Genomic DNA, 24,288 nt, shown 5'->3' on the forward strand with positions numbered 1-24,288 from the left:
AAGTTTGCTTGCTGACTTGGGTTTTCCCAGAGCATGTTCTGGAATGGCCTTAGCATAATACTGCGATCACAGCTGATGTTGTCAGCATATGGAAACATGTAGAAGTTATGACTGAGTGTGGGGTTTTTTGTTTGGTTGGTTTTTTGGTGGGGTGTTTGTTGTGATAGTGATGTTTTGTTGTTGTTTTTTTAATAGCTGCTATTACATTCATGTGTGACAAGCGATGCAACAAGAAAAGATCATGTGGACGACACAAGTGTAATGAGGTTTGCTGTGTGGTAAGTTAACATGTGGTTTCATAGAACTGCCTATTGGGATGTGGATTTGGTTGAGATATTGAAGGATTTTTTTTTTCTTTTTTATCCTTCCATTTTTTAAGTCAGGGTAAGAGACTTGGGGTTGCTCATCCCTGAGAAGAGAAGGCTCTGGGGAGACTTTATAGTGACCTTGCAGTACTTAAAGGGAATGTAAAAGAAAGCTGGAGAAGGACTTTTTGCAAGGGCCTTTAATGATAGGACATGGGGTAATAGCATTACACTGAAAGAGGGTAGATTTTGATTACATACAAGGAAGAAATTCTTCTCTCTGAGTGGTGAGGCACTGAAATAGATTGCCCAGAAGATGTGGAATCTCATACCTGCAGGTGTTCAAGGCCAGGCTGAATGAAGCTTTCAACAGGAGGTGTCCCTACCCATGGCAGAGATGTTTGAACTAGATGATCTTTACAATCCTTTCCAACCCAAACAATTCTATGATTTTCAGTCACTGAACATTGGTCATGTTCAAAGTTGGCGTGTTGATATTTGCAGCATTTGTTTTATGGGTGTCGTTACAAATACAAAACTAAGTTCCAACCTAAATGCAATTAAATCCCTGTGAAGATGCATTTTATCAATGCAGTATTCCTGGGGGAATAAGGAGGGAAATCCAGGAAGCATAAGCTATGATGTATCATAGAATCAGTCAGGGTTGGCAGGGACCACAAGGGACCACAAAAAAAAGTAAAAAAATTGTTTTGTCTTCATTCAAACGTTGCACCATGGTCGTCACTTGGATGAAGGGTAGAAAAACAGCATCTACCCAGACAGAGTTGCTGCACCAGCATGCTGGAGTCCAGGCTGCCAGCTGCAGAGAGTGCTTCAGCCTGGCACTTGGAATAGAGGGGGAGGGAGAGGACACCTGTGTCAGGTGTGACCAGGTGAACTTTCTCCTCAGCCTGGTGGCAGAGCTGAAGAACGAAGTGGCCAAGCAGAAGGAGGAGGTATCTAGGCTAAGGACAATAACGGAAAGTGAAATGGAGTTAGATTTGTGGGAGAAGGCTCTGCAGATCTCCCCTGCTGAGGGAAGGATCCCTGGAAACAGAGAGGGATGGATACAGGTCCCTTCCAGGGGTGGCAAGAGAAATCCACCCTGGCCCTCTCCTCCTCCTCCGCTGCCCTTGCATAATAAGTATGAGGCCCTGCAGGCCGAGGGCAGTGGGGATGAGAGGGCTGAAGAGCAGCCATCCAGAGGGGAGCCTAAGGCCAAGCGGTCCCCACCAGCTATAACAACCAGCTCCGGAGAGGAGCCTAAGCCCAAGCGGTCCCCACCAGCTATAACGACCAGCTCCACAAAGAAAAGGAGAAGGGTTATAGTTGTTGGGGACTCTCTCCTGGGGGGTTCTGAGGGACCCATATGTTGTCCCGACCCATCCCACAGGGAGGTCTGCTCTCTACCCAGGGCGCGGGTAAGGGACATCACAAGGAGACTCCCTAAATTAGTCCAGCCCACTGACTATTACCCTCTGCTGGTAATACAGTCTGGGAGTGATGAGATTGACAAGAAGGGCACCAGGGCACTTAAGAAGGAGTTCAGGGCCCTTGGACAATTGATTGATGGGGCAGGAGCTCAAGTGGTGTTCTGCTCAGTTCCCTCAGTGGCAGGGGAGTACACTGAGAGGAATGGGAGAACTCATACCATCAACAATTGGCTCAGGGGATGGAGCCAGCAGCAGAACTTTGTTTTTTTCGATCATGGGACAACTTTTACTGCACCCGACCTGCTGGGTCATGATGGGGTGCATTTATCTAGAAGGGGTAAGAGAGTCCTGCCATTGGAGTTGGCAGGGCTCATTAGGAGGGCTTTAAACTAGGTCTGAAGGGGGTGGGTGAGGCAATCGGTCCATCTGCAGAGGAAAGAGTAGGGCACAAGGTAGGGTCAATTGAGAAGTCGGGAGCCCAGCTGCAGTGCATGTACACCAATGCATGCAGCATGGGCAATAACCAAGAGGAGCTGGAGGTCCTGGTCCACCAGGGCGATTATGATACAGTCGCCATCTCAGAAACTTGGTGGGACAACATGCACGATTGGAGTGCTGCACTGTGGGGCTACAGGCTCTTTAGGAGAGACAGGCGAGGAAGAAGAGGAGGAGGAGTGGCTCTGTATGTTAGGGAGTCACTCTCTGCTACAGAACTTGAGGTGGAAGATGAGGGACTTGAGAGCCTGTGGGTTAAAATCAGAGGGCAGCCTAACAAATCTGACATCCTAGTTGGAGTCTCTTACAGACCACCCAACCAGGATGAGGAGGCTGATGAATTGTTCTACAAGCAGCTGGAGGCTGTCTCAAGATCATCAGATCTTGTCCTTGTTGGCGACTTCAACCTGCCAGATATCTGCTGGGAACTTAATTCAGCAGAGAGGAGGCAGTCCAGAAGATTCCTGGAGCGAATGGAGGACTGCTTCCTGACGCAGCTGTTAAGTGAGCCTACCAGGGGCCAGGCTCTGCTTGACCTGCTGTTCTCCAGTAGGGAAGGGCTGGTGGGAGATGTGATTGTGGGATGCTGCCTAGGGTGCAGTGACCATAAGATAGTGAAGTTTTCAATATGCAGGGAGATAGGGAGGAGCACCAACAGAACCTCCACCTTGGACTTCCGGAGGGCAAACTTCAGCCTGTTTAAGAAACTTATTTGTAAAGTTCCCTGGGTAGCAGCCCTCAAGAACCGAGGGGTCCGGGAGGGTTGGACCTACTTCAAACAGGAGCTCTTGAAGGCACAGGAACTGGCAGTTCCCATGTGCTGAAAGATGAGCTGGTGGGGAAGGTGACCGGCCTGGATGAGCAAACAGCTCCTGGAGGATTTAAGGGGAAAAAAGAGGCTGTATCACCTTTGGAAGGAGGGGAAGGTTTCTCGAGGTATGTTCAAGGAAGTTGTTAAATTATGTAGGAAAAAAATTAGAGAGGCAAAGGCCCAGTTGGAACTGAGGCTGTCCACCTCTGTCAAAGATAATAAAAAGCATTTTTACAAATATATTAACAATAAGAAGAAGGGCAAGAAGAACCTGCACTCCTTATTGGACCTGGAGGGGAACACAGTGATTGAAGACGAGGAAAAGGCTGAGGTCCTGAACACCTTCTTTGCCTCCATTTTTAACAGCAAGGCAGGAGGAGTTCAGGATGAGTGGCCTCCTGAGCTGGGTGACGGGGTCAGGGAGCAGTGTAATGCTCCGGTAATCCATGAGGAATTAGTTCGGGACCTGCTGAGCCACTTGGACACTCACAAGTCCATGGGACCAGATGGGATCCATCCTAGGGTGCTGAGAGAGCTGGCAGATGAGCTGGCCAAGCTGCTCTCCATCATTTTCCTCCAGTCCTGGCTCACCGGTGAGGTCCCAGATGACTGGAAACTGGCCAATGTGGTCCCCATCCACAAGAAGGGTCGGATGGAGGAACCTGGAAACTACAGGCCGGTCAGCCTGACCTCAGTGCCAGGGAAAGTGATGGAGCAGATTATCTTGGCGGCAATAACTGTGCACCTGAAGGGCTCAGGTCCAGCCAACATGGATTTAGGAGGGGCAGGTCCTGCCTCTCCAACCTGATTGCCTTCTATGATCAGGTGACCTGTCTGGTGGATGTGGGGAGGCCTGTGGATGTGGTCTACCTGGACTTCAGCAAGGCCTTTGACACCGTCCGCAACAGCAAACTGCTGTCTAAGCTGTCAGCTCGTGGCTTGGACCACTACACTCTGTGCTGGGTTAGGAACTGGCTGGAGGGCCGAGCCCAGAGAGTGGTGGTGAATGGTGCCACATCCAGCTGGCGGCCAGTCACCAGTGGTGTCCCCCAGGGATCAGTGCTGGGCCCTGTGCTCTTTAACATCTTCATTGATGATCTGGATGAGGGGGTCGAGTCAGTCATCAGCAGGTTTGCAGATGACACCAAGTTAGGGGCAGATGTTAGTCAGTTAGAGGGTAGAAGGGCTCTGCAGAGGGACCTCGACCGACTGGACAGATGGGCGGAGTCCAATGGGATGGCATTTAACAAGTCCAAGTGCCGAGTGCTGCACTTTGGCCACAGCAACCCCATGCAGAACTACAGGCTGGGGTCAGAGTGGCTGCAGAGCTGCCAAACAGAGAGGGACCTGGGCGTGCTGATTGACAGCCACCTGAATATGAGCCAGCAGTGTGCCCAGGTGGCCAAGAAGGCCAATGGCATCCTGGCCTGCATTAGGAATGGTGTGGCCAGCAGGAGCAGGGAGGTCATTGTGCCCCTGTACTCTGCTTTGGTTAGGCCGCACCTTGAGTCCTGTGTCCAGTTCTGGGCCCCTCAGTTTAAGAAGGACATTGAGACGCTTGAATGTGTCCAGAGAAGGGCAACAAGACTGGTGAGAGGCCTTGAGCACAAGCCCTCTGAGGAGAGGCTGAGGGAGCTGGGATTGTTTAGCCTGGAGAAGAGGAGGCTCAGGGGTGACCTCATTGCCCTCTACAACTACCTGAAAGGTGGTTGTAGCCAGGAAGGGGTTGGTCTCTTCTCCCAGGCAACCATCACCAGAACAAGGGGACATAGTCTCAAGCTGTGCCAGGGGAGGTTTAGACTCGAGGTGAGGAGAAAGTTCTTCACCGACAGCGTCACTGGTCATTGGAATGGGCTGCCCCAGGAGGTGCTGGAGTCCCCATCCCTTGAGGTGTTCAAGAGGAGATTGGACGTGGTGCTTAGTGCCATGGTCTAGTCATGAGGTCTGTGGTGACAGGTTGGAACTCGATGATCCTCAAGGTCTCTTCCAACCTTAGTTATACTGTGATACTGTGATCTAGTTCCAACCCCCCTGCCATGGGCAGGGACGCCTCACACTAGATCAGGCTGGCAAGAGCCTCATCCAGCCTGGTCTTAAACAGCTCCAGGGATGGGGCCTCAACCACCTCCCTGGACAACCCATTCCAGGGCTTCACCACTCTCATGATAAAGAACTTCCTCCTCACGTCCAGTCTGAATCTCCCCACCTCCAGCTTCATTCCATTCTCCCTAGTCCTATCACTCCCTGAGATCCTGAGAAGTCCTTCCCCAGCCTTCCTGTAGGCCCCCTTCAGATACTGGAAGGCCACAATTAGGTCACCTCAGAGCTGCCTTTTCTCCAGACTGAACAGCCCCAACTCTTTCAGTTTGTTGTCATAGGAGAGGTGCTCCAGCCCTCTTATCATCCTCGTGGCCCTGTAGGTATGTCTGCAACAGGAGTCTTAAAAATTATGCATCCCTACATTGATGGCAAAACTGGATAGATCAGTTTTAAGCTATTTTTTGCACTACACAGTTTTGTCAGTTACTGTATTTTAACCTTACAGAGAAAAACAATCCAACAGGGTTTATAGTTTAATCCTGCTGACGGACTGAATTTAGGGAGTAGAACCTGAAGCAATGCTCAGCTGATAGAAGGAAATGTTTTAGCCCTTGTAGGCCACAGACCTTGGGAAAAACTGCAACTGTGTAGAGAGAAAAAAGCATTTAGCTGATTACCAACTACCATTGTGACTTAGGGAATAAGAGCTGGTAAACATTGCAATAGAGTCTTTTGTCTTCTCTCGGAACTTAAATAAGAGATGCTTGATTGTTTGCCTTTTGTCTAACACCTGTCTGAGGCCTTGCCCAGGCATGTGTGTTCCCTGGCATTTTCTCGGCAGCCAATCATGAGTCTGTAACTGTCGCATGGACACGTCTAATTACCAATCACAAGTTGCTTTTGATTATGTTAGCCTATATAAAGAAAAGACTTTGTACAATAAAGGAGACACTTTGCTTGCATCAAGCTTTGTCTCTATCTCTCAGTCGTGGTATCCTGCTTTTCTTTTTTGCCTTCCTATAGGACGCAGAACATAAGTGTTCTTTGGTTTGTGGTCGTAAACTCAACTGTGGGCTTCACAGATGTGAGGAACCCTGTCATCGGGGCAGCTGTCAAACCTGCTGGCAGACAAGTGAGTTATATGCAAGAGTACATGAGTTCTTATGCATTATAGAAATTTGTTCATTGACCTAGTCAGAGTTGAACAGGCTGTGGTCCAAATGGAGTAGAATATGCAGTTGATTTGAGTGGTATGGTTTCTTCTGAATGAAAGTGATTTCATTTTAGATGAGTTTATAAAGTATTGAATTTTAATAGTTAGATTTAAGTTACAGTGAAATGGATTATGTACCTTGGGCCAGCAATCACTTAAAAAATCCAAGGAAACGTGCAAGAAATGAAAGCAATGTAGAGAATTTCTCAGCTGAAGAAATTCTTGTTTAACAATGTAATTGTTAAAGGTATTGAAATGTATAGCAGAGTCTGTTTAGCTCCTTAGAATTCAGGCTTTCCCACCATGATATGCTAATGATTTATCTCTGGACACAGCCATCTAAAGAAATAAGAGTTACCAGTTATGTGTGGCTTTCTGGATCACATTCTGGATGGTGAAAATCAATACTGAATTGTTAGGAATAGGTCTACAGCTACAGCACTCTTAGGAGTGCAGAACTGTTTAGAGATGTGAGCTGATGCAGTAGTTTTAGACAGGCATGTACTCTAGTAAAAGCTGTGCCAGCTGAATATACTGGTTTTCTGCAACTGCTTTTTACCGCTTGGTATAGGGGGCATATTGCGATTATATTGCACCATGTTAATAGGCAGATAAATACTAAATTGCCTGAAGCAAGACAGAAGAATGTTGCTATTTTTCCTTCTGCTAGTGGAACTTTTAGTTGACCTGCAACATCTTTATATGTGATTGCAGTGGGTTTTTTTTTGCCCTTCAGTCTCATATGGTCCAATGTAGATTTCCCCTTTCTTTATATAGATGTAGCTTCTTACAAAAATTCTTGACATTTTTGAAAGTTAGGATGTAAAAGCCCTTAGTTAGTCCTTCAGTTTGTATCCATCCTTCCACTTAGTGTTTGCTTAATGATGAAAGCTTAAGAAAGTTTTCAAACTGAAGTCCTAAACTTGCAAGTTCTAGGTTTATTTTTTGCATCCACAATAAAACTATGAAGGGGGAGCATTTCTAGAATGGAATATAAATACCTGGAGAAGTGCAGATATATATAGCCATTGGAATATGTTCAATTTGTTTTTCAGGTTTTGACGAATTAACTTGCTATTGTGGTGAATCTGTCATTTATCCCCCAGTCCCCTGTGGCACTCAGCCACCAGAGTGTAAAAAAACATGCACCAGGCCACATGACTGTGATCATCCAGGTAAGTCAGGCAATTCAGTTTTGCTTGTGGGTTTTTGTTGTTTGTTTTGGTCTTGTTATGTTTGGGTTTTCAAATTGAAATATGGAAAAATACCAATTAAAAAGTTGCCATGAATACTAGCAGTGATAACTTCTGACTGGGAAAAGCATTGAATTTTTTCTGAATGTTATTAATAGTCACAGCACATTAAATGCTGTATTCCAAAGATTATCATTGCAAAAGAGCACTTACTATAGTAAACAATTGGTTTCTATATTCCTTGGCTGATCAACAAAGGAATTAGCACAGGTCAAACAGATAGGCTTTCTGAAAAACTGTCTGATAGTACAACCCTTCTCAGAAGTTAGGAAATATTTCATTCAGAAAATAAGGAAAAATACTTGCCTGAAAAATCTGCCATTGTAATTTTGAAAGTGTGTTTTAAAGAACAGATTCTTTGCATGAAGCATCATACTTCCTGTAAATTGTGCCATTCTGAAATGCAAGCCCATGTTTAATAATCTTTATGGTCTCCTGTAATGCATTTGATTGAAATATGGTAGTAAAACTGTGCTGGCTTTTGTATTTCTGTGACTGCAGTGTACCATTCATGTCACAGCGAGGAGAAATGTCCACCTTGCACCTATCTCACTCAGAAATGGTGTATGGGCAAGCATGAAGTAAGTTAATGTTTTTGAATTTTAAATAAAGTTCTGTGACTGTAGGCCTCTGGAACAGAATGTGTTATTGGAGATGCGTTTAACATGATTAAATTAGAGAAGGGTTTCTTTATGCTATATGTGTTCAGACCAACTGCTAAATTGGATGATGATGATACAGAGAAAAACCCAGTCTTTGTCCTAAGATATTTTAGTATTACAGGTTTTGTGTGGACAGTGCCAAGTGAAGGTGTAGAACTAGTTTGAGATTTGAGTGTTAAAATTTTTCCTCCCCTCCTCTAGCTGCGAAGTAATATTCCTTGTCATCTCACTGACATTTCCTGTGGACTTCGCTGCAATCAAATGTTGAAATGTGGAATGCACAAATGCAAAAGAATCTGTCATAAAGGAGAATGTCTTATAGATGAAGAGTGTAAGCAGCCATGCATTATTCCACGGCTATATTGTAATCATCCCTGTATGGCTCCTTGTCATCCTTCTTCACCCTGCCCGACAACATCCTGCTGTGCAAAGGTAGGTAACTAGAGAGATCTCACTGCAAAGTCACAGGTGAATTGTGGGGTTCTGTTAACAGCAGGTAACAGTTGTAACAAAAAATTACATAGTTCAATATTGAGACCATGATAGATTTTCCTTAAACTTATAATACTAATTTAAAACAAAACAAAAAAAAAAACAAACCCAAACCCTACTCACTATTCCACTAAAATGAGACTTTTCAGAGGAATTTTTTTATCTGCCTCACATCTCTCCACTGCCATACAACTGGAAGCTTAGAAAAGCTACCCTCTTGTGTGATTCAACAGGTTGATCTTCAATGTGAATGCGGAAGAAGAAAGGAGAGAATGATTTGCTCAGAAGCATCTAACACGTATCAAAGGTTTGTACTGCAATTCTTTACATGTCTTACTGGGCTGACTTTGTGATTTGATTCAGTTTCAGGCTTGACTAAATATACCCCATTTACAAGTGTTTTCACACTTTTTTGTACTTCCACATAAAATTTCTTTCCCCCTCCCCCATATTCTCCTGAGTTTTTATACCATGAGGAAATTGTCTGTCTTCTTCCATTTGGAGGTTTAAATGTGCAACTTTATACAGGTTTTCAAAGGTTTATTTGTTGCCTCAAATTAAATCTAACATTCTTCTTTTTCAGAATAGCTGCTATATCTATAGCCACAAAGTTAACAGATCTACAGCTTGGAGATTCAGTGGAAATCAGTAGACTTATTACAAAGAAAGAAATGAAGCAGGCCAAGTAAGGAGATTATTTGAAACCTATCTAGAACACAGGTGGTGTGTAAAATGCTTAGAATTGTGAAGAAAACGCTATCTAAAATACAAGGACTTCAGATATCCTGACTTGAACAATACTGCTGAAAGTGTTTTACAGTTCCTTAGCAGCAGCTCATGTTTTTGCTTTCCTGTAGAATGATCTCTCTAGTGTTGTCTGATTTGCCTTGTAATTATGTATGGAACAATATAATTGTGGTTTCCAAGTTCCTTTTTACCCAGAAGAATTTCTCAGAAAAGGCAGAGAAATTCTTGCAATTTCTGGACAGTATAACTTTTCACTATTGTCTTCTGTTTCAGCATCCAGCATTCCCTCCTGGATGATTAATGTGACATGTTTTCTTCCTAGTTATCAGCTTACTATTTGTAATATTTTTCTATTACCTTTCTTAGATGACTTATGTTTGTATGTCCATTTGATTGTCACTTAGTGTTCTCCTGCTGGTTGGTAGTGCAAATCTGCTTTTACATCATAAAACCCACTTGTGACTTAAGTTTGGTAGTTTTCTCTTTCCCCTGATGTTCCTCAGGATTGGACTAGCTTGTTTTGTTGTTTTGGTTTTTGGTTTTTTTACCTTTTAGTATAATTTCTTGAAGGAATCGCTTTGACTTGCTGAACTCTTTGTCCTTCGAGTCCCTAGTTTCTGACTTTAGTTCACTTTCTGTTATTATCTCACCTCTCTTAATTTTGAATTTGATGATTACAGTTTGATACATATGTTAAAATCTATTTTTCCTTTACATTGCATAAAGTTAAACCAGTGATAATTCCCATACAGTTGCTTTCTGACTTTTTCAAAAGCTAATAGTAGCAAGAACTTTTGCTAGTCATTCTGTTCTAATTGTTTAATGCCTACAAAACTGGACCATATCATTAAATCCTTTTCTACCCTCATTTTAACTCTGAATATATGGGCAAGATGAACTAACACTAGCAATCATGCATTAGAGCACCCAGCTTTGTCCTGGTTGAGTCATTGTCATACTTCAGGAGGAGGGGAAGAACAAGGTGAAAGCAGGGGGAGCTGTACTGTAATAATCTCGGCTTTACCCAGATTGAGCCTCAGCTACTTTGTTTCCTATTTGTATCACACTACAAACTAGATACAAGTATACTCAGCGGTATGAAGCCAATTTCAGCTTCTCCAAAAAGTCACTGTTTTAAAAAATCCAACCATTTGACAGAGGGAAGGATCAGAGTGTGGGGTGGTAGAAAAAAGGGGGTGAGTTTTTCGACTGCTGATTCTAATTGTCATTTTCTTTCATAATTCAGGTTGCAATGTGATGAAGAATGCTTAGCTCTTCAGAGGAACAGGTGGGCAATAAACTTGCTTGCTTTTTTTTCCCCTAGGCAGCACAAACTCAGAGTTAAGGCTATGTGGAAAAAAAAAATAAATTCCTGTCCTGTATGGCCTAGAGAACTAATAAATACAGAGATGATCCCAGTGTTACAGGGATCTATACTGAGTGTTCTGAGATCCTACTAGAATATTGTAGTAAGAAGTCCTAAAGAATTAGATCTAAATTACAAACTGTAGTTTGTGTGCTGTATTAGTAACCCATATCTTAGTCTTCAGCATTTTTGGGAGTGTCTGGGGGAATTTGTGTGATGGTTTTTCATTTGGCTGTGGGTTTATGTTTTGGGTTTTCCTTCCTACCCTCAAATGCAGACGTCTTGCTGAGGCTCTCGAAATAGATGATAATTCTGATCCTTTCAACATCCGTTCTTCTGGACCAAAGTACAGTGACCTTTTAAAAGAGGATGCAAGGTATGTGTTCTAATGATGAGAGGTGTCACATAGGTAAACAGTGTTGAGAACAAGATGGGAAATGCAGAGTAGTTATTTACCCTTGTGAAAGTGCTTATGTTCACTTGTCTCTCCAGCCTTGGCAGTAGGTGATAACTGAAGCAAAGGAGGTGATGTGCATTTCTCAAGACCTCCAAATGAGAACCTGCAAAGTAAAAAACACCTGGCAGGATGATTTGTTCTGTAATAGAACCAGATACAGAACAGGAGCATCATTTCCCACCATTCTTCTTGCTGTGCAGCAGTACCTGGACTCGCATCTCCCTTGCTTTCAAACAGCCTGCATCTCAGTGCTCCTTGTGGACTTTTCAAGGCAAAGGCAGAATTGATACCTAAGCAATGAAATCCACACTCACAGCCTGACATTTTGTCTCAAGTGTGTTTATTTGCCTTGCTGGGTTTTTTTGTGTTTTTAAAAAAAGACATGGAGTAAACCACTTGATTGGTGCAGGGCTAAACCTATGCCAGTGCTGCCTGCAAAGAGGTCTGTGAGACGGAGGCATCTGAAAATGAGGCAACAGAAAGTCATGGTCATAGTGAAAGCAGCCCACTAATAAGTAATGCCCAATATTTTTAAAGGTGCTTAAATGATGTCTTCCAAGATGGTGTCATTCACAGCTAAAAGTACAAGTTGGTGTTAGTCCTCATCAGTGACTTTGCACATCGAGGTACTGGATTTCATTTTTCTAGTCTTCAAGACAAATTAGTTTATCCCTGTATTAATACTGTGATACTAGGTGAGTTGAAAAGAGCTCCATTACCCAATCCTCAGTTTTGTGCCTAATCATCTATTATAATTAAATGAAGGGTGTTAAGGACAAGTAATTTAAAAACATTGAAATGGCAACTTTAACCTCTGCATTACTCATTTGAAAATGCAGAACTTTGTCAGGCAGTAGAGTTGTTATTAATAAACTTTTATGCTGGGTTGAATGGGAAATGATTCATGGTTTTCATAATTGTGGTGACATAGTCATGCTTTTTAATGGAAATAATGTAATGTATAAACCAAAGTGCTCTCCCTTCTGCTTCAGTCAGTTGAGTTCTTTAGTCTGTTCTTGTTGAAAATAATGTTACAAAAGATGAAGGTATTGTATCTCTGTAGACAATCTTGCCTTATTTACTTTGCTGTTCTTGCAGGAAGGATTTAAAATTTGTCAGTGACATTGAGAAGGAAATGAGAATGCTTGTGGAAGCTGTGAATAAGGTCTGTATTGAGATATTCTGTATGACTTAGAAGAAACAGTTTTGTTTAGTTTAGGGTGAGATCAATGTTACCAAACTTTGCTAGTAGTTATGAGTTGACACTGGATCTGTTTGTGCTCCAGTAGAGTTCAGCAGAGATTTAAACAAAGCAGAATATTTAGGAGACATTGTAGTTCAGGATCTCCTTGGTGACATCCAAGCCATGATTAAAGATTCAAGCAGAGCTAGCCTTTAATGCAGCAATAGTTTACCATTAATTTTTGGATCTCCATTAGTAAATTATTAATCTTCAAAAATTATACTTAGAGGTTCAGACTTCGAGGAGGAAAGCCTAGGTTCTTCTGATCCCTGTGGTGGAACTCGATTGTAGATTTTTTAATGCCTTCTGGCATTTGCCAGTGTGTGAGGTAGTCCTTCTCCTTCTGTAAAGAGAATCAGATTTAGCTATGGTTATTAGCATCCTCTTGGCTTGCTGCTGCACCAGGTCTGACCCAGTATGTGTGTGCTGGTCTCTCATTGCCCTTAAATGTACAGGGCCCTTAGATTCCCTGTCCCAGGTTGGACTCGATGATCCTTGAGGTCTCTTCCAACTGTAGCGATACTGTGATACTGTAGGAGCAGATGTTAGTCAGAGGGTAGAAGGGCTCTGCAGAGGGACCTCGACCCACTGGACAGATGGGCAGAGTCCAATGGGATGGCATTCAACAAGTCCAAGTGCCGAGTGCTGCACTTTGGCCACAGCAACCCCATGCAGAACTACAGGCTGGGTCAGAGTGGCTGGAGAGCTCCCAAACAGAGAGGGACCTGGGCGTACTGATTGACAGCCACCTGAATATGAGCCAGCAGTGTGCCCAGGTGGCCAAGAAGGCCAATGGCATCCTGGCCTGCATTAGGAATGGTGTGGCCAGCAGGAGCAGGGAAGTCATTGTACCCCTGTACTCTGCCTTGGTTAGGCCGCACCTTGAGTCCTGTGTCCAGTTCTGGGCCCCTCAGTTTAAGAAGGACATTGAGACGCTTGAATGTGTCCAGAGAAGGGCAACAAGACTGGTGAGAGGCCTTGAGCACAAGCCCTCTGAGGAGAGGCTGAGGGAGCTGGGATTGTTTAGCCTGGAGAAGAGGAGGCTCAGGGGTGACCTCATTGCCCTCTACAACTACCTGAAAGGTGGTTGTAGCCAGGAAGGGGTTGGCCTCTTCTCCCAGGCAACCATCACCAGAACAAGGGGACACAGTCTCAAGCTGCACCAGGGGAAGTTTAGACTCGAGGTGAGGAGAAAGTTCTTCACTGAGTCATTGGAACGGGCTGCCCAGGGAGGTGGTGGAGTCACCATCCCTGGAGGTGTTCAGGAGGAGATTGGACGTGGCACTTGGTGCCATGTTCTAGTCATGAGGTCTGTGTTGATAGGTTGGACTCGATGATCCTCAAGGTCTCTTCCAATCTTAGTTATACTGTGATACTGTGGAACTTGTATAGGCTGGCATTTCTCTGGAAACCCCTGACTCAAACTTACTCTATTACTGGTAGTTTGGGGCTTGAAGTTCAGATTGTAATGTGGGAGGCTTCTTGTTCCAGTTGCTGCTTTTGGGTGTTGGCTCTTTTCTGCTGAGGTGGCATCTGGGCAGGGAGAGATGGGGGAGTAGCTCCCTGGCTTGGATTTTTAGCTCACTTGCTGCTGCTTCCTTCTGTGCTTTTCTGCAAATCGGCTAAGGTAACTGTTGAATATTATCTCATTTATCCAGTAGACTCTTATCTCAGCTCTTCATCTGAACCCAGATTTTTTTGTATTACTTTTCCCTCACTTTGGAGGAGCACAGGTAGATTAATCTGTTCTCAGGGTTTAGCCTGTTACACTTAATGGCATCAACAGATGTTTTGTTATATAGAAGATTTTTCTTTGGTGTAGAAGTGATAAATTTAATACTTTCATAGCTGTATATGTGTGGTGAAGAGGTTATTAAATTTATGAATATGAAATATGAAAATATTATTTTTATTAATTATCAAATTATTAATAACCGATGAATCACCAACTTATATACATGTTCTAGTGCACGTTCATGAAATAGATTCCACAAGTGGCTTAGTGTTATGATTAGAACTTAATTGAACTAGTTACAGACCATCTCTATCTCTATCCCATGGCAGGGGGGTTGGAACTAGATGATCTGTGTGGTCCCTTCCAACCCTGAATGAAACTATGAAACTATATTTATATAATGAAGGGTGCGGTTCCACCTCTTGGCCACTAGATGGCGACTCGGCGGGACACAGGTGGCTTCTGGCTATACACAGCAATATTACATTCTATGCGTCAGCGCTTACTCTGCTAGACGCGGATACTTTGAGTGCTAGTGGATGGAAAACACGTGGAAGATATTCGATTCCCTCCAGACAACAGGGATCGGTCCTGGTCGGGGTCGGCCCATGGGGTCGGCCCTCAAAGTCGGCTCGCACGGCAGGGCGGGACGACGGTGGCCAGTAGGTGGGCTCGGACGACGCGCCAGCAGGCAAAGCTATGGGGGTCGGCCCAACCATGGCGATTCTCGGGGCTGATGCAAACAGCCTTGGGGAGAGAATGCGGCTGCGTTAGGCGGCGGATTCTCGTTTACTGAGCTTAAAGGAGCAGCGGGACTCTCAGAGTGGTCCCGCGTTCGGTGCAGTATAGGCATGAACAATGCCTTAGTCTTCCCTGAGATTCACAGGGCTCAGAGCGGCACACGTGGAGGCTCCTCTCCCGCTACAGCGGGGCTAGGCATACGTGGACTCGGTATTGATCAAGTCCCTTCTCCCCCGTAATTGGGCAGATCTTACCCTCCGGGGGTTGGTCCAGTCCTCCAGTGGCATGGTGGGCTCTCCCGGTCGGTATGACTGGCTGTAGCGACGCTGAGCTCAGGCGTCGCTAAGGTCCTCCCTCTGGGCTTCTTCACGATGCAGAGGCTTCCAGTATGCGTGCATGTATAACACAAGCTAACAACAATAAGCTCAATGGCAAAGGCTGTTGCTTGGGAGTTGCTGTCTCGAGCAAGCACAGAGACAAAGTGAATGAGGGGGCAACTTGTTTACCAACTGGGGTGATACTTATAGATTCCTCGAGGCTGGGCTTGACCAATGGGCACTCTCATAAACAACTGGCTTCAGCCTATAGAAAGCGTGAAGCGAGAATTATGCCCATACTTGGTGTCAGCATGAGCACTGCATGTGCTCGGTGCGTGCTGGCCTGGCTGATGCCTTGGCTTTTGTCTTCCTCCTGGAGGAGGGGGAACTTGTCCACATGCTGGGACAAGATTCAGTATCTGGGCATAATGTGCCTTCACTACAATATGTGCAATGCAAAGCTAGTCTGAAAAGTCTGATTCAAAATTGGCAGATCTTTCTGAAAAAAAAAAAAAAGAAAAATCATTTTCTATGACTACTTTGGGATGTAAGTAGATGGGTATATTCAGATTTGTATTTCAGACTTAAGAGTTGTGTGTGTGTACTTTGAGGTGGTGCATGCAGCAGAGAACATGTAATTTAAATTTTAGGAAATAGGTGGTTATTTTTAGTTAAGTTGCCTGTCAATACTGAGGCATTAGAACTTTGTGGTATTCTCTTCATCCTGACAACCCTCCAAAGGAAAACTTTACCTTTTTTTTTCCCCCCTCTTTTTTTTTTTTTTATAACCTTTTGTCTGGAATTCAGGGCAAGCATACAAAGAAGAGCCACTGTTACCCACCCATGAACAGAGACCACCGCAGAATAATCCACGAATTAGCTCAGGTTTATGGCATTGAAAGTGTGAGCTATGACAACGAGCCGAAGCGTAATGTTGTCATCACCGCAGTCAAGTATGTCATTGTCACCTTTTTTTTTTTTTCCCAAGTCTATTAACTATAGCTTAAATAATTGGATATTTCTATCACTTACTCAAATGGGTTTATTGCTCTCCACAACTACCTGAAAGGAGGCTGTAGCCAGGTGGGAATTGGTCTCTTCTCCCAGGCAACCAGTACCAGAACACAACACAGTCTCAAGTTGCACCAGGGGAGGTTTAGGCTGGATGTTAGGAAGAAGTTCTTCACAGAAAGTGATTGGCCATTGGAATGCGCTGCCCAGGGAGGTGGTGGAGTCACCATCACTGGAGGTGTTGAAGAGGAGACTGGATGGGGTGCTTGGTGCCATGGTTTAATTAATTGGATAGTGTTGGGTGATAGGTTTGACTCAGTGATCTCAGAGGTCTTTTCCAACCTGGTTAATTCTATTCTGTTGTCATCTTAATTTTCACCTGGGCTTGCTGACAAGGGAGAAGCAGTGTCACTGTGTTGTTTCTGGGAAAGTGCTGCCTCACAGGGCTGCTTTGAGTGCAGAGTGATAAGGAAGTTTAACATGACTTGCTGACAGTTAAAGAATGTTTCCAAAACATTAGATAGCAGCTTGTGAAAACACAGTGAACTGTGTTCATGTGAAGCAGAGTTAAGTTATTCAGTTGCTTTTGATCTTGTATCTGTTCTGTGGAAGAACAGGTCTATGTTGCTCTGGAATGCAAAGACTGCATTTTTGGTATTTGAACAGATGATTGTGTTGTGCACTTCTGAGTAGAGAGAGAGTTGTACAGTTCGCATACAGAGAGTCTGGGCACCCACACTCAAATGCTTGTAGACAGCCATCAAGAGATGTTTTAGAATACTGGATACATTGCTCTTGGTAATCAAAATGGCCTTTGCACGCTGTTGGTCTCTGTGGTTGGAAAATTAACTATTTAAATAGATGATGTAAGTATACAGGTATGAACTATGGCACCAGCACTGCTACTTGCAAGTACAAGTCTTGCCCTGACTTTTGATGAATGTAATGCCCTATTGAATTAAATAATCTTTCTTTTATTTCTCTAGAGGGAAATCTGTTTGTCCGAGCAATACTTTAACTTCTGTGCTAGATAAAGAAATGCAGAGCAGGCCTCCACCTCCTATTCCTCATTACAAACAAACAGATAAGTAAGAAACAGTACTCATCAGTTCTGTGCTAAGTTACCCGTGGAGGGTGTTCTTTTGCTTCAACTGTATAGTCCCCTTTTGTTTTCCCAACCCACATACAGCTTTAGAGCTCGTAGCCACTTCTGTGGCTTTCCACAGAAGTAAAACTTGGGTGGAGTGCTAATGAAGTGTAGGATTTTTGTGGTCTAGGGAGAGCAATATAACAAATACTGTGGGCTTCTTTTCTAGTCTTTATTAAGAACTAGAAAGTTGGGAAGAGATGTGTCCTTCAGAGGTTTTAGGGTGATTTTTACCTTTAACTGTTCTGGGTAAAAGGGTAATACAGGACTATTCCTTGTAGTGTAACTTAATGTGAATTTTAGAAAGGTTATTACTCTTTATTTTGACTTCTGTGGGATTCCTGTCTTCAGTAAACCTCATGAAAGGGGGTTATGTGGCAAAATTAAGTAAAACAAGGCCTTTAGGCATTTATCTTGAAATACTTGAAGTAAAATTGCTTTAGAAGTGCTTAATTCTATAGACTCTTTTGACAGATCTTATACTATCTCATAGAAAAAAAAACTCCCCAGTGTTTGAATTTGGCATTGCTGTATTTTTTTTTTTTTACTCCTGCATTTAAAAGCAAGCAGATTTATCATCAGCTCACTTGTACAGTATTTCTTTTGCTTTTAAAAAAGCACATTGAACATCTAGTCTTCAGTATTATTTTTGTAATAAATATTACCAGTACCTGGTGTTTTCTGGTAAAACTCCAAAACAGATTCTATTAATTCAGTCACACATTGATGTATATTCATTTAATAAAGTAGATTTCCACACACCACCACTCCCCGCCAGAAACCAGTTAGGAAAAGCTTTCTGGAACACTGGGATGCTTCCATTAATACATAATGTAGCACTGCATGCTCTGTATCAGTGCAATGTACACTGAGATGATGTGGGAGCTTGTGACTGCAGTGTGCTTTGTCTTTTTCATGTGGGTGAGTAACATCTGATATTCTTACAATTTCAGGAGCAGTGGAAACAGTGGTTTATCCAAGCCGTTAAAAGAAGAGCCAGTCATTGACTACTTCGATGTCCAGGACTGAAGTGATTGGTATAGAATTACGCTATAGAAACTTAGTGGTGAAGATACCAACTTATTGTGTGAGATGCTTTCTGACTATCTGTCAAGTGATTATTTGTTCTGCCTGTTCAAGATATAAGATCTAAAGTCAGATTGATTGTCATACTTCAAGAAGTTAGGGAGTTTTACAGTTTATCTAACTGCAGAATAACTGCAGTAGTCTAGCTTTTTAAACCTCGTTTGGTGCAAATTTTTTTATCTGATGTGCTATTAGAATGATGTAGATTTCCATTGATGCCTTTAAAGTGAGAGAACTGGTAAAGATATATTTTTGGGAGTAGTAAGAACAATTATAAGTTTCAAAAGATTTATTTTGACATATCTCACACAACTTAAAGCAGACAAGAAATATTCTGTGTTGAAAACACTGAGAGATTCTTCAAAGTATTTTCATATTTTGTGAATTCACTTTTGTGCTAATGTGATAAACTGGGGAATGTGAGTTATTCTTCTACGTGGAAGGAAATACCAAACTGAGTCCAAGTATGAATATATGTACTGAATGCCCATGAAGAGCACAAAATTCCTTTGGTATCTGAAGAGTCAGGATTTGAGGATGGCGAGGGATTAAGACTTATTTTGCTGTATTTTGATGTGTAAAAACTGAAACAATCAAAAAAACAAAACAACAACAAAAAAAAAAAGAGGAAAACCAACACCCACCTAAAAATATAGTTTTAAAAAAAACACCATAAGAAAATTATGATTAGCTTCTTGTTGAAGACCTTGAACAAAATCAGACTTTATATATAGTTTTGATGTTCTGTTTGGTTTTGTTTGTGTTTAGATATTTTGGCTTGATCGTCTTCTGGGATTTCTTTTTGCATGGTTTTATTGGGGAGGTCATAATTCTTTTTTCTGTACTGTGCAAGTTTACAGTGAGTGCATGAAGCTTGGTTCAAATGTGCTATGAATTTGGAACAGTATTTGTTTTCAGTATTTCATGAGACCAGCTAAGTTGCTTGGCAGTGGAAGATCTTTGTTGTATGGGAAATGCCATAAGCAAAATGGAACAAGGGTTTAAACAGTAAAAGACACCACAGTGGTCTCAGACACTGAATTGTTTCCGGGTGATGGATTCAGGCAGGCAAGTGGCTTTCTGGGAAAGGAGAGTGCAGGTCTGATTGGAAGAGGTGGCACAGCTCTGAACTCAAATAGTATCAGTTCACTTGAGGAGAAGACTTTTTGACGTAGTGATTTTAGTAACTGAGACTGATTGTGGCTACATATAGCTCTAGTGGGGATTCCCCTCTACAGCATCAGAGGCTGCTACTAACAGTGGCTTAGCATAACAAAGAAACAGTTATAGCAGAAGACTTGTCATCTGTTGTTCACTACAGTGCAGTGTGAGATTTGCCAAGAAAACGGAAGGCAGTTCTCCATGCTTAGATTCACTTAACAGTTATCACAACCTTAACTGTGAAGCATTCCTTGGCTGCATTTCATCTTGAACAGCTGGTGAAACTTAAAAGAATCAGCAGCAAATTTTACAGATAAATCCATGCCCCAAAGTGTCCTGAAAGTTAAAGTGCATGCTAGTATTGCCTGGTAGTTTTGTATGCAGTCTTAAAAAATTGCAATCCTAAACCTTCCTAAACGTTTGAAACACATACACTTCAGGTGAAAAACAATCATCAGAAGCATTCTCAACACTTAAGAGCATTCAGGCTTCTAATTTGCATGTAGTGCTTTAAATTGGTGATACCTTTCTTGTGTAATTTTGTGAACAGAAATGAAAAATAATATAGCTTAATAAACCTGCCCTTCATTTCTTAAAGAAATCAATGTTTGATTCTACAAGGTGTGCTGTTTTGCTAAGTCCAGCTGAAGAAATACATTGCTGGGCATCTTTCTAGGAGTGTATTTCTTCAGTCTCTTCATTGTGAGGTGTGTACTCGAGTGTGTGCAGACTGGAGCTCAGTGTGGCCAGGCAAAGGCTAATTCTGGGTTTGAAGCTCAGAGCTATGTTCATATAATGCTGTTTTTCAAGCAGGCAACACTTAGTGGGCAGGTACATGGTTATACTGCTAAGGGAGGTTTGCAACAGGAGCTCACACACACCTCTGGCAAACTGGGTGTATGAAGTTAGGTGCATGTCCTCTGGAGCACACACTGTTGGTATACCATAGGTAAACCTAACGTGATAGAAAACCAAAGTGGTTTAGCTGATAATACATATAACATAGCTGAAGCCTCTTAACATCCACACAGTTTCACATGGATCTGAAATGTCACATTCACACCTCTGATTGGAAATCTAACATTTTAAAGGCTTTAATAGCATTATATTTAGCTCATAAAAATGTGAACCTTGGTGAGATGCACTTCAGCAGTCAATTATTCTGCCAGTGCTTTTAATAAGAAAACCCAGGTAATCTTCACCTTCTCAAGATGGGACTAATAATTATTACTAAGTCTGCTCATACTGAGAAGGGGTAATGTCCTTGCCAACCCTCTTAACTATGTGAGCGTTCAGACCTTTTCTAGATCCGTATGTTACGCATCTCTGAGTCACGGCTGTTGGAATGTATCTCTAGTTATGAAGCCAGGCACATGTACAGAAACATTTATTTTTTAAATGCATTTTAGCAACTTGGTTAAAAATGTGATACCATTTACCTGAGAAAGTAATACCAAAAAATAAAGTATTAATCTCTGACTAGGACATGGTGACATAGCCTTAAGAAGGAACTCAGCAAAGTTTAAAAGCGGTGCTTTCTTCTTTGTTCTGGTTTGCTTTTCCTGCAATATAGCTGTGAATTTCATATGGAATAGTACTAAAGGCTGTAATTTTGATATCTATGATAACTTATCTTCATGTTGCACGTGTGCCTCATGGGAAAAAAAAAAAAACTCAAATAGCTATTTTGTAAGTCTAAGCTGGCCTTTAATAAAAAAAATGAGTGGATAGAAGACATCCACTTGTAAGTGAAGTCCATGGCAAAAATCCTACTGACATCACTGGAATCCAAGTCTTAAGCTTCAGTGTGCTAGTTGTTTTCCACAGCTCCAAGAAGAATATTGTTCCTTGAAAATTTATTTGAAAAGAGTATCCTGCAATAAGCATCTTTTGAAATAAACTGTAATGTCAGTTGGAATTCATGCAACTTCATAAAGTGCTTTTCAAATGGCGTATCAAGTAGGCTGTGCTATTACCTATCTGTATTGTTTAACATATTTAAAGTGCTCTGAATATTCAGTGCTTGGATTTAACCTACAATTGTATCAGATGTGTAAGTAGACTTCGATACCACTGTTTCTGTGGCAGTTTTGTACAGTATGCTGCATAATGAAATGAGCAAAGTAAAACTGTTCTAAAACACTTAAGTTATTTGTTGAAAGTTTTATATTTGACTTGATTTTATCAAGTTACTGGTATAAAATTACTTTCTTTGCTTCTTTTCCCGAAATAAATCTACATTAAATGTTCAGTGCTGTGGAATTGTTTGCAAGCTTTATCTTGGGACTCCAAAGTTTAAAGGCTGAGATATTACAGAGAGGAAAAAATAAATTTACATAGAAGTTTGGAGAGTCCTTTTCTTCACATTTGGATATATAAGTTGTGATTTCCTGGATTTGATGTGATTTAAAATGAACACTGTTAGGAGAATTAAACAAGTAAAGAGGGAGTCCTCAGGAAACAGAGTAAGGATTATCTTCTGTCGTATTGGGATTCAGATGTACAGAAGAGATGATTGTCTGAATAGAAATGTACATTTTATCAGAAAACCCCTCTACTATGTCAGCCTAAATGCTACTTGGCAATAAAATGTAGGATTTTAACTTACTGTCCCTTTGTTGTTTGCCCACTGCTCAGTTGTAATGGTAGCTTGTAAAAGTGGGAGGGGGGGGGGAAGTGCAGACTAATGTCACTTAAAATTTCCTGTGGGCATTAGATTTAATAAATGCAGGATGACAAATATCATGGTGAGGATGGTGAAAACTTTGTCAACATGGCTCAGTATATGACAGGGAGACTCAAAATGCAAACATCAGAAATTTGAAATTATTTGAACTGCTTCCCTCTGTAACTTTTCTAATAACAAGTAATGCATCTGCAATGGCAAAAGCCACAGAAATGAAGAACAGCAGCAGAAAATTAGTGTCTTGACCTGACTCCAGGTGGAGTGCATGATGGCTCAGAGAAATGATCTGATTGAAGAGTTCTTGAAATACAGCTGAAAACCTTTTGTCTTACTGTCTCAGCTGTCAGTAAGTTTGAACTTTTTTCCCCAGATATTTTGGAGTATGAAGATGGCATGTTGCAGGTATCTGAAGTACTACAAAACATGTCCCAGTTGGAAATCTCTGCCTGAAAAAGATACTTGTGCTTCAGGACAGGATTGTCTTTGACTAGAAGGTGACCAAGTATGTCATCATTATCAGTGTGTGCAAATGGTAGCAGAGGCAAAAAGTTGTTTCTGCTTTCTGTTCACTTATTTTGTCCATGTTTGGAAATAGTCATTTGAGTCATGACACAGTCACCATAGTCCCCCTGCTAGGTTAAAAAAAAATTAATAATAAAAAAAAAAAAAGCTTAGATGGATACTACTGTTAAAATAATGTCCAATACTGAGCACTGACTTTATGGATGCAAAATTGCTAGCAGAAGCCCTAGTATTTAACAAATGCTATTCTCATCCCTTACTAAGATGCTGAAATGGTAAGATTGTTGATGTACTGTTTCATGTATGTACATGTGTTATTTTACCATGAGCCAGAATGCTGGAGACATCAGGAAGGGTTTTGTAGAAAGCTGTATTTTGAATGCTCTTGAGCTCTAGACCAGGTTTCTTAGGCTTTGACCATAAGCTAGGAGTGTACTCTGGTGGCTAAGAAGGTCAGTGCTATCCTGGGGTGCATCATGAAGGGTGTGACCAGCAGGTTGAGGGAGACTCTCTTCCCCTTCTCTGCCCCAACGAGGCCACATCTCAATTACTGTGTGCAGTTCTGGGCTCCCCCCTGGGCTCCCCATTTCAAGAGGAACGGGGAACTACTGAAGACAGCCCAGCAGAGGTTATTGAGGGGCCTGGAGCATCTTTGTGATGAGGAAAGGCTGAGACACCTGAAGCTGTTTGGCCTGGAGAAGAGCAGCCTGAGAGGGGATCTTCTCAATGCTCAGCGAGAGCTAAAGGGTGTGGGGCAAGAGGATGGGGCTAGACTCTTTTCAGTGGTGCCCAGTGACAGGACAAGGAGCAACAAACACAACCTGGAAGGTTCTACCTGAGCAGGAGGAGAAGCTTTGTTGCTGTGATGGTGTTTGAACCCTGGAGCAAGCTGCCCAGAGAGAGGTTGTGGAGTCTCATTTTCTGGAGAGATTCCAAATCCAAATGGGTTTGTGATCCTGGGCAACCTGCTGTGGGTGCCCCTGCTTTAGCAGAGGGGTTGGACTGGATGATCTTCAGAGGTGCCTTCCAACTATCACCATCCTGGGATTTGCTGTTTTGGGATGTTTGGAAGGAGGAGAGTACCAGGCTGTGTTCCTATGCTCCTCCCAGGTTACCTGTCCCTGCTTCCAATGCCTGTGCAGTTCCCTCTTGCTCTTTATTTTCACCAGCAGGTCCCAACTCAACCCTGCTGGTCTCTTCCCTTCCTTGCCTTAGTTTTTACACAAGAAAAGGAGAGAGGAAATTAAAGGCTGTGGTGAAAATTGAGTAGTAGGATTTGTTAGATGGTTGCTTATCAAACAATGCAGGCAGGAAGGTACATTCTGTCTATTCAGGGCACCTAGAGAGCTTATCTTTTCTTAACAA

General features: G+C 42.5%; 1 protein-coding gene across 2 annotated transcripts in view; it reads left to right on the plus strand.

Moving 5' to 3' along the window:
- NFX1 (nuclear transcription factor, X-box binding 1) overlaps positions 1–22,318 on the plus strand; it is a 51,329-nt gene extending 29,011 nt beyond the window's left edge. Inside the window, exons 12-24 of one of the 2 annotated variants that reach the window (XM_068152614.1) lie at positions 196–278; positions 6,108–6,216; positions 7,353–7,472; positions 8,052–8,131; positions 8,414–8,644; positions 8,938–9,011; positions 9,288–9,389; positions 10,698–10,739; positions 11,095–11,193; positions 12,373–12,439; positions 16,118–16,263; positions 17,308–17,409; positions 18,422–22,318. In XM_068152614.1, the coding sequence (XP_068008715.1) occupies positions 196–278; positions 6,108–6,216; positions 7,353–7,472; positions 8,052–8,131; positions 8,414–8,644; positions 8,938–9,011; positions 9,288–9,389; positions 10,698–10,739; positions 11,095–11,193; positions 12,373–12,439; positions 16,118–16,263; positions 17,308–17,409; positions 18,422–18,497 (1,331 nt within the window). In that variant the 3' untranslated portion in view covers positions 18,498–22,318. The remainder of the gene's footprint in view (positions 1–195; positions 279–6,107; positions 6,217–7,352; positions 7,473–8,051; positions 8,132–8,413; positions 8,645–8,937; positions 9,012–9,287; positions 9,390–10,697; positions 10,740–11,094; positions 11,194–12,372; positions 12,440–16,117; positions 16,264–17,307; positions 17,410–18,421) is intronic. The other variant, XM_068152615.1, reaches the window with a different exon arrangement.
- The last annotated feature ends 1,970 nt before the right edge of the window (positions 22,319–24,288 follow it).

The sequence above is a fragment of the Melanerpes formicivorus genome, unplaced genomic scaffold (genome assembly GCF_026170545.1).
Source record: "Melanerpes formicivorus ecotype bairdi unplaced genomic scaffold, bMelFor1.0.p_v2 SCAF_24, whole genome shotgun sequence".
Taxonomy (NCBI): Eukaryota; Metazoa; Chordata; class Aves; order Piciformes; family Picidae; genus Melanerpes; species Melanerpes formicivorus.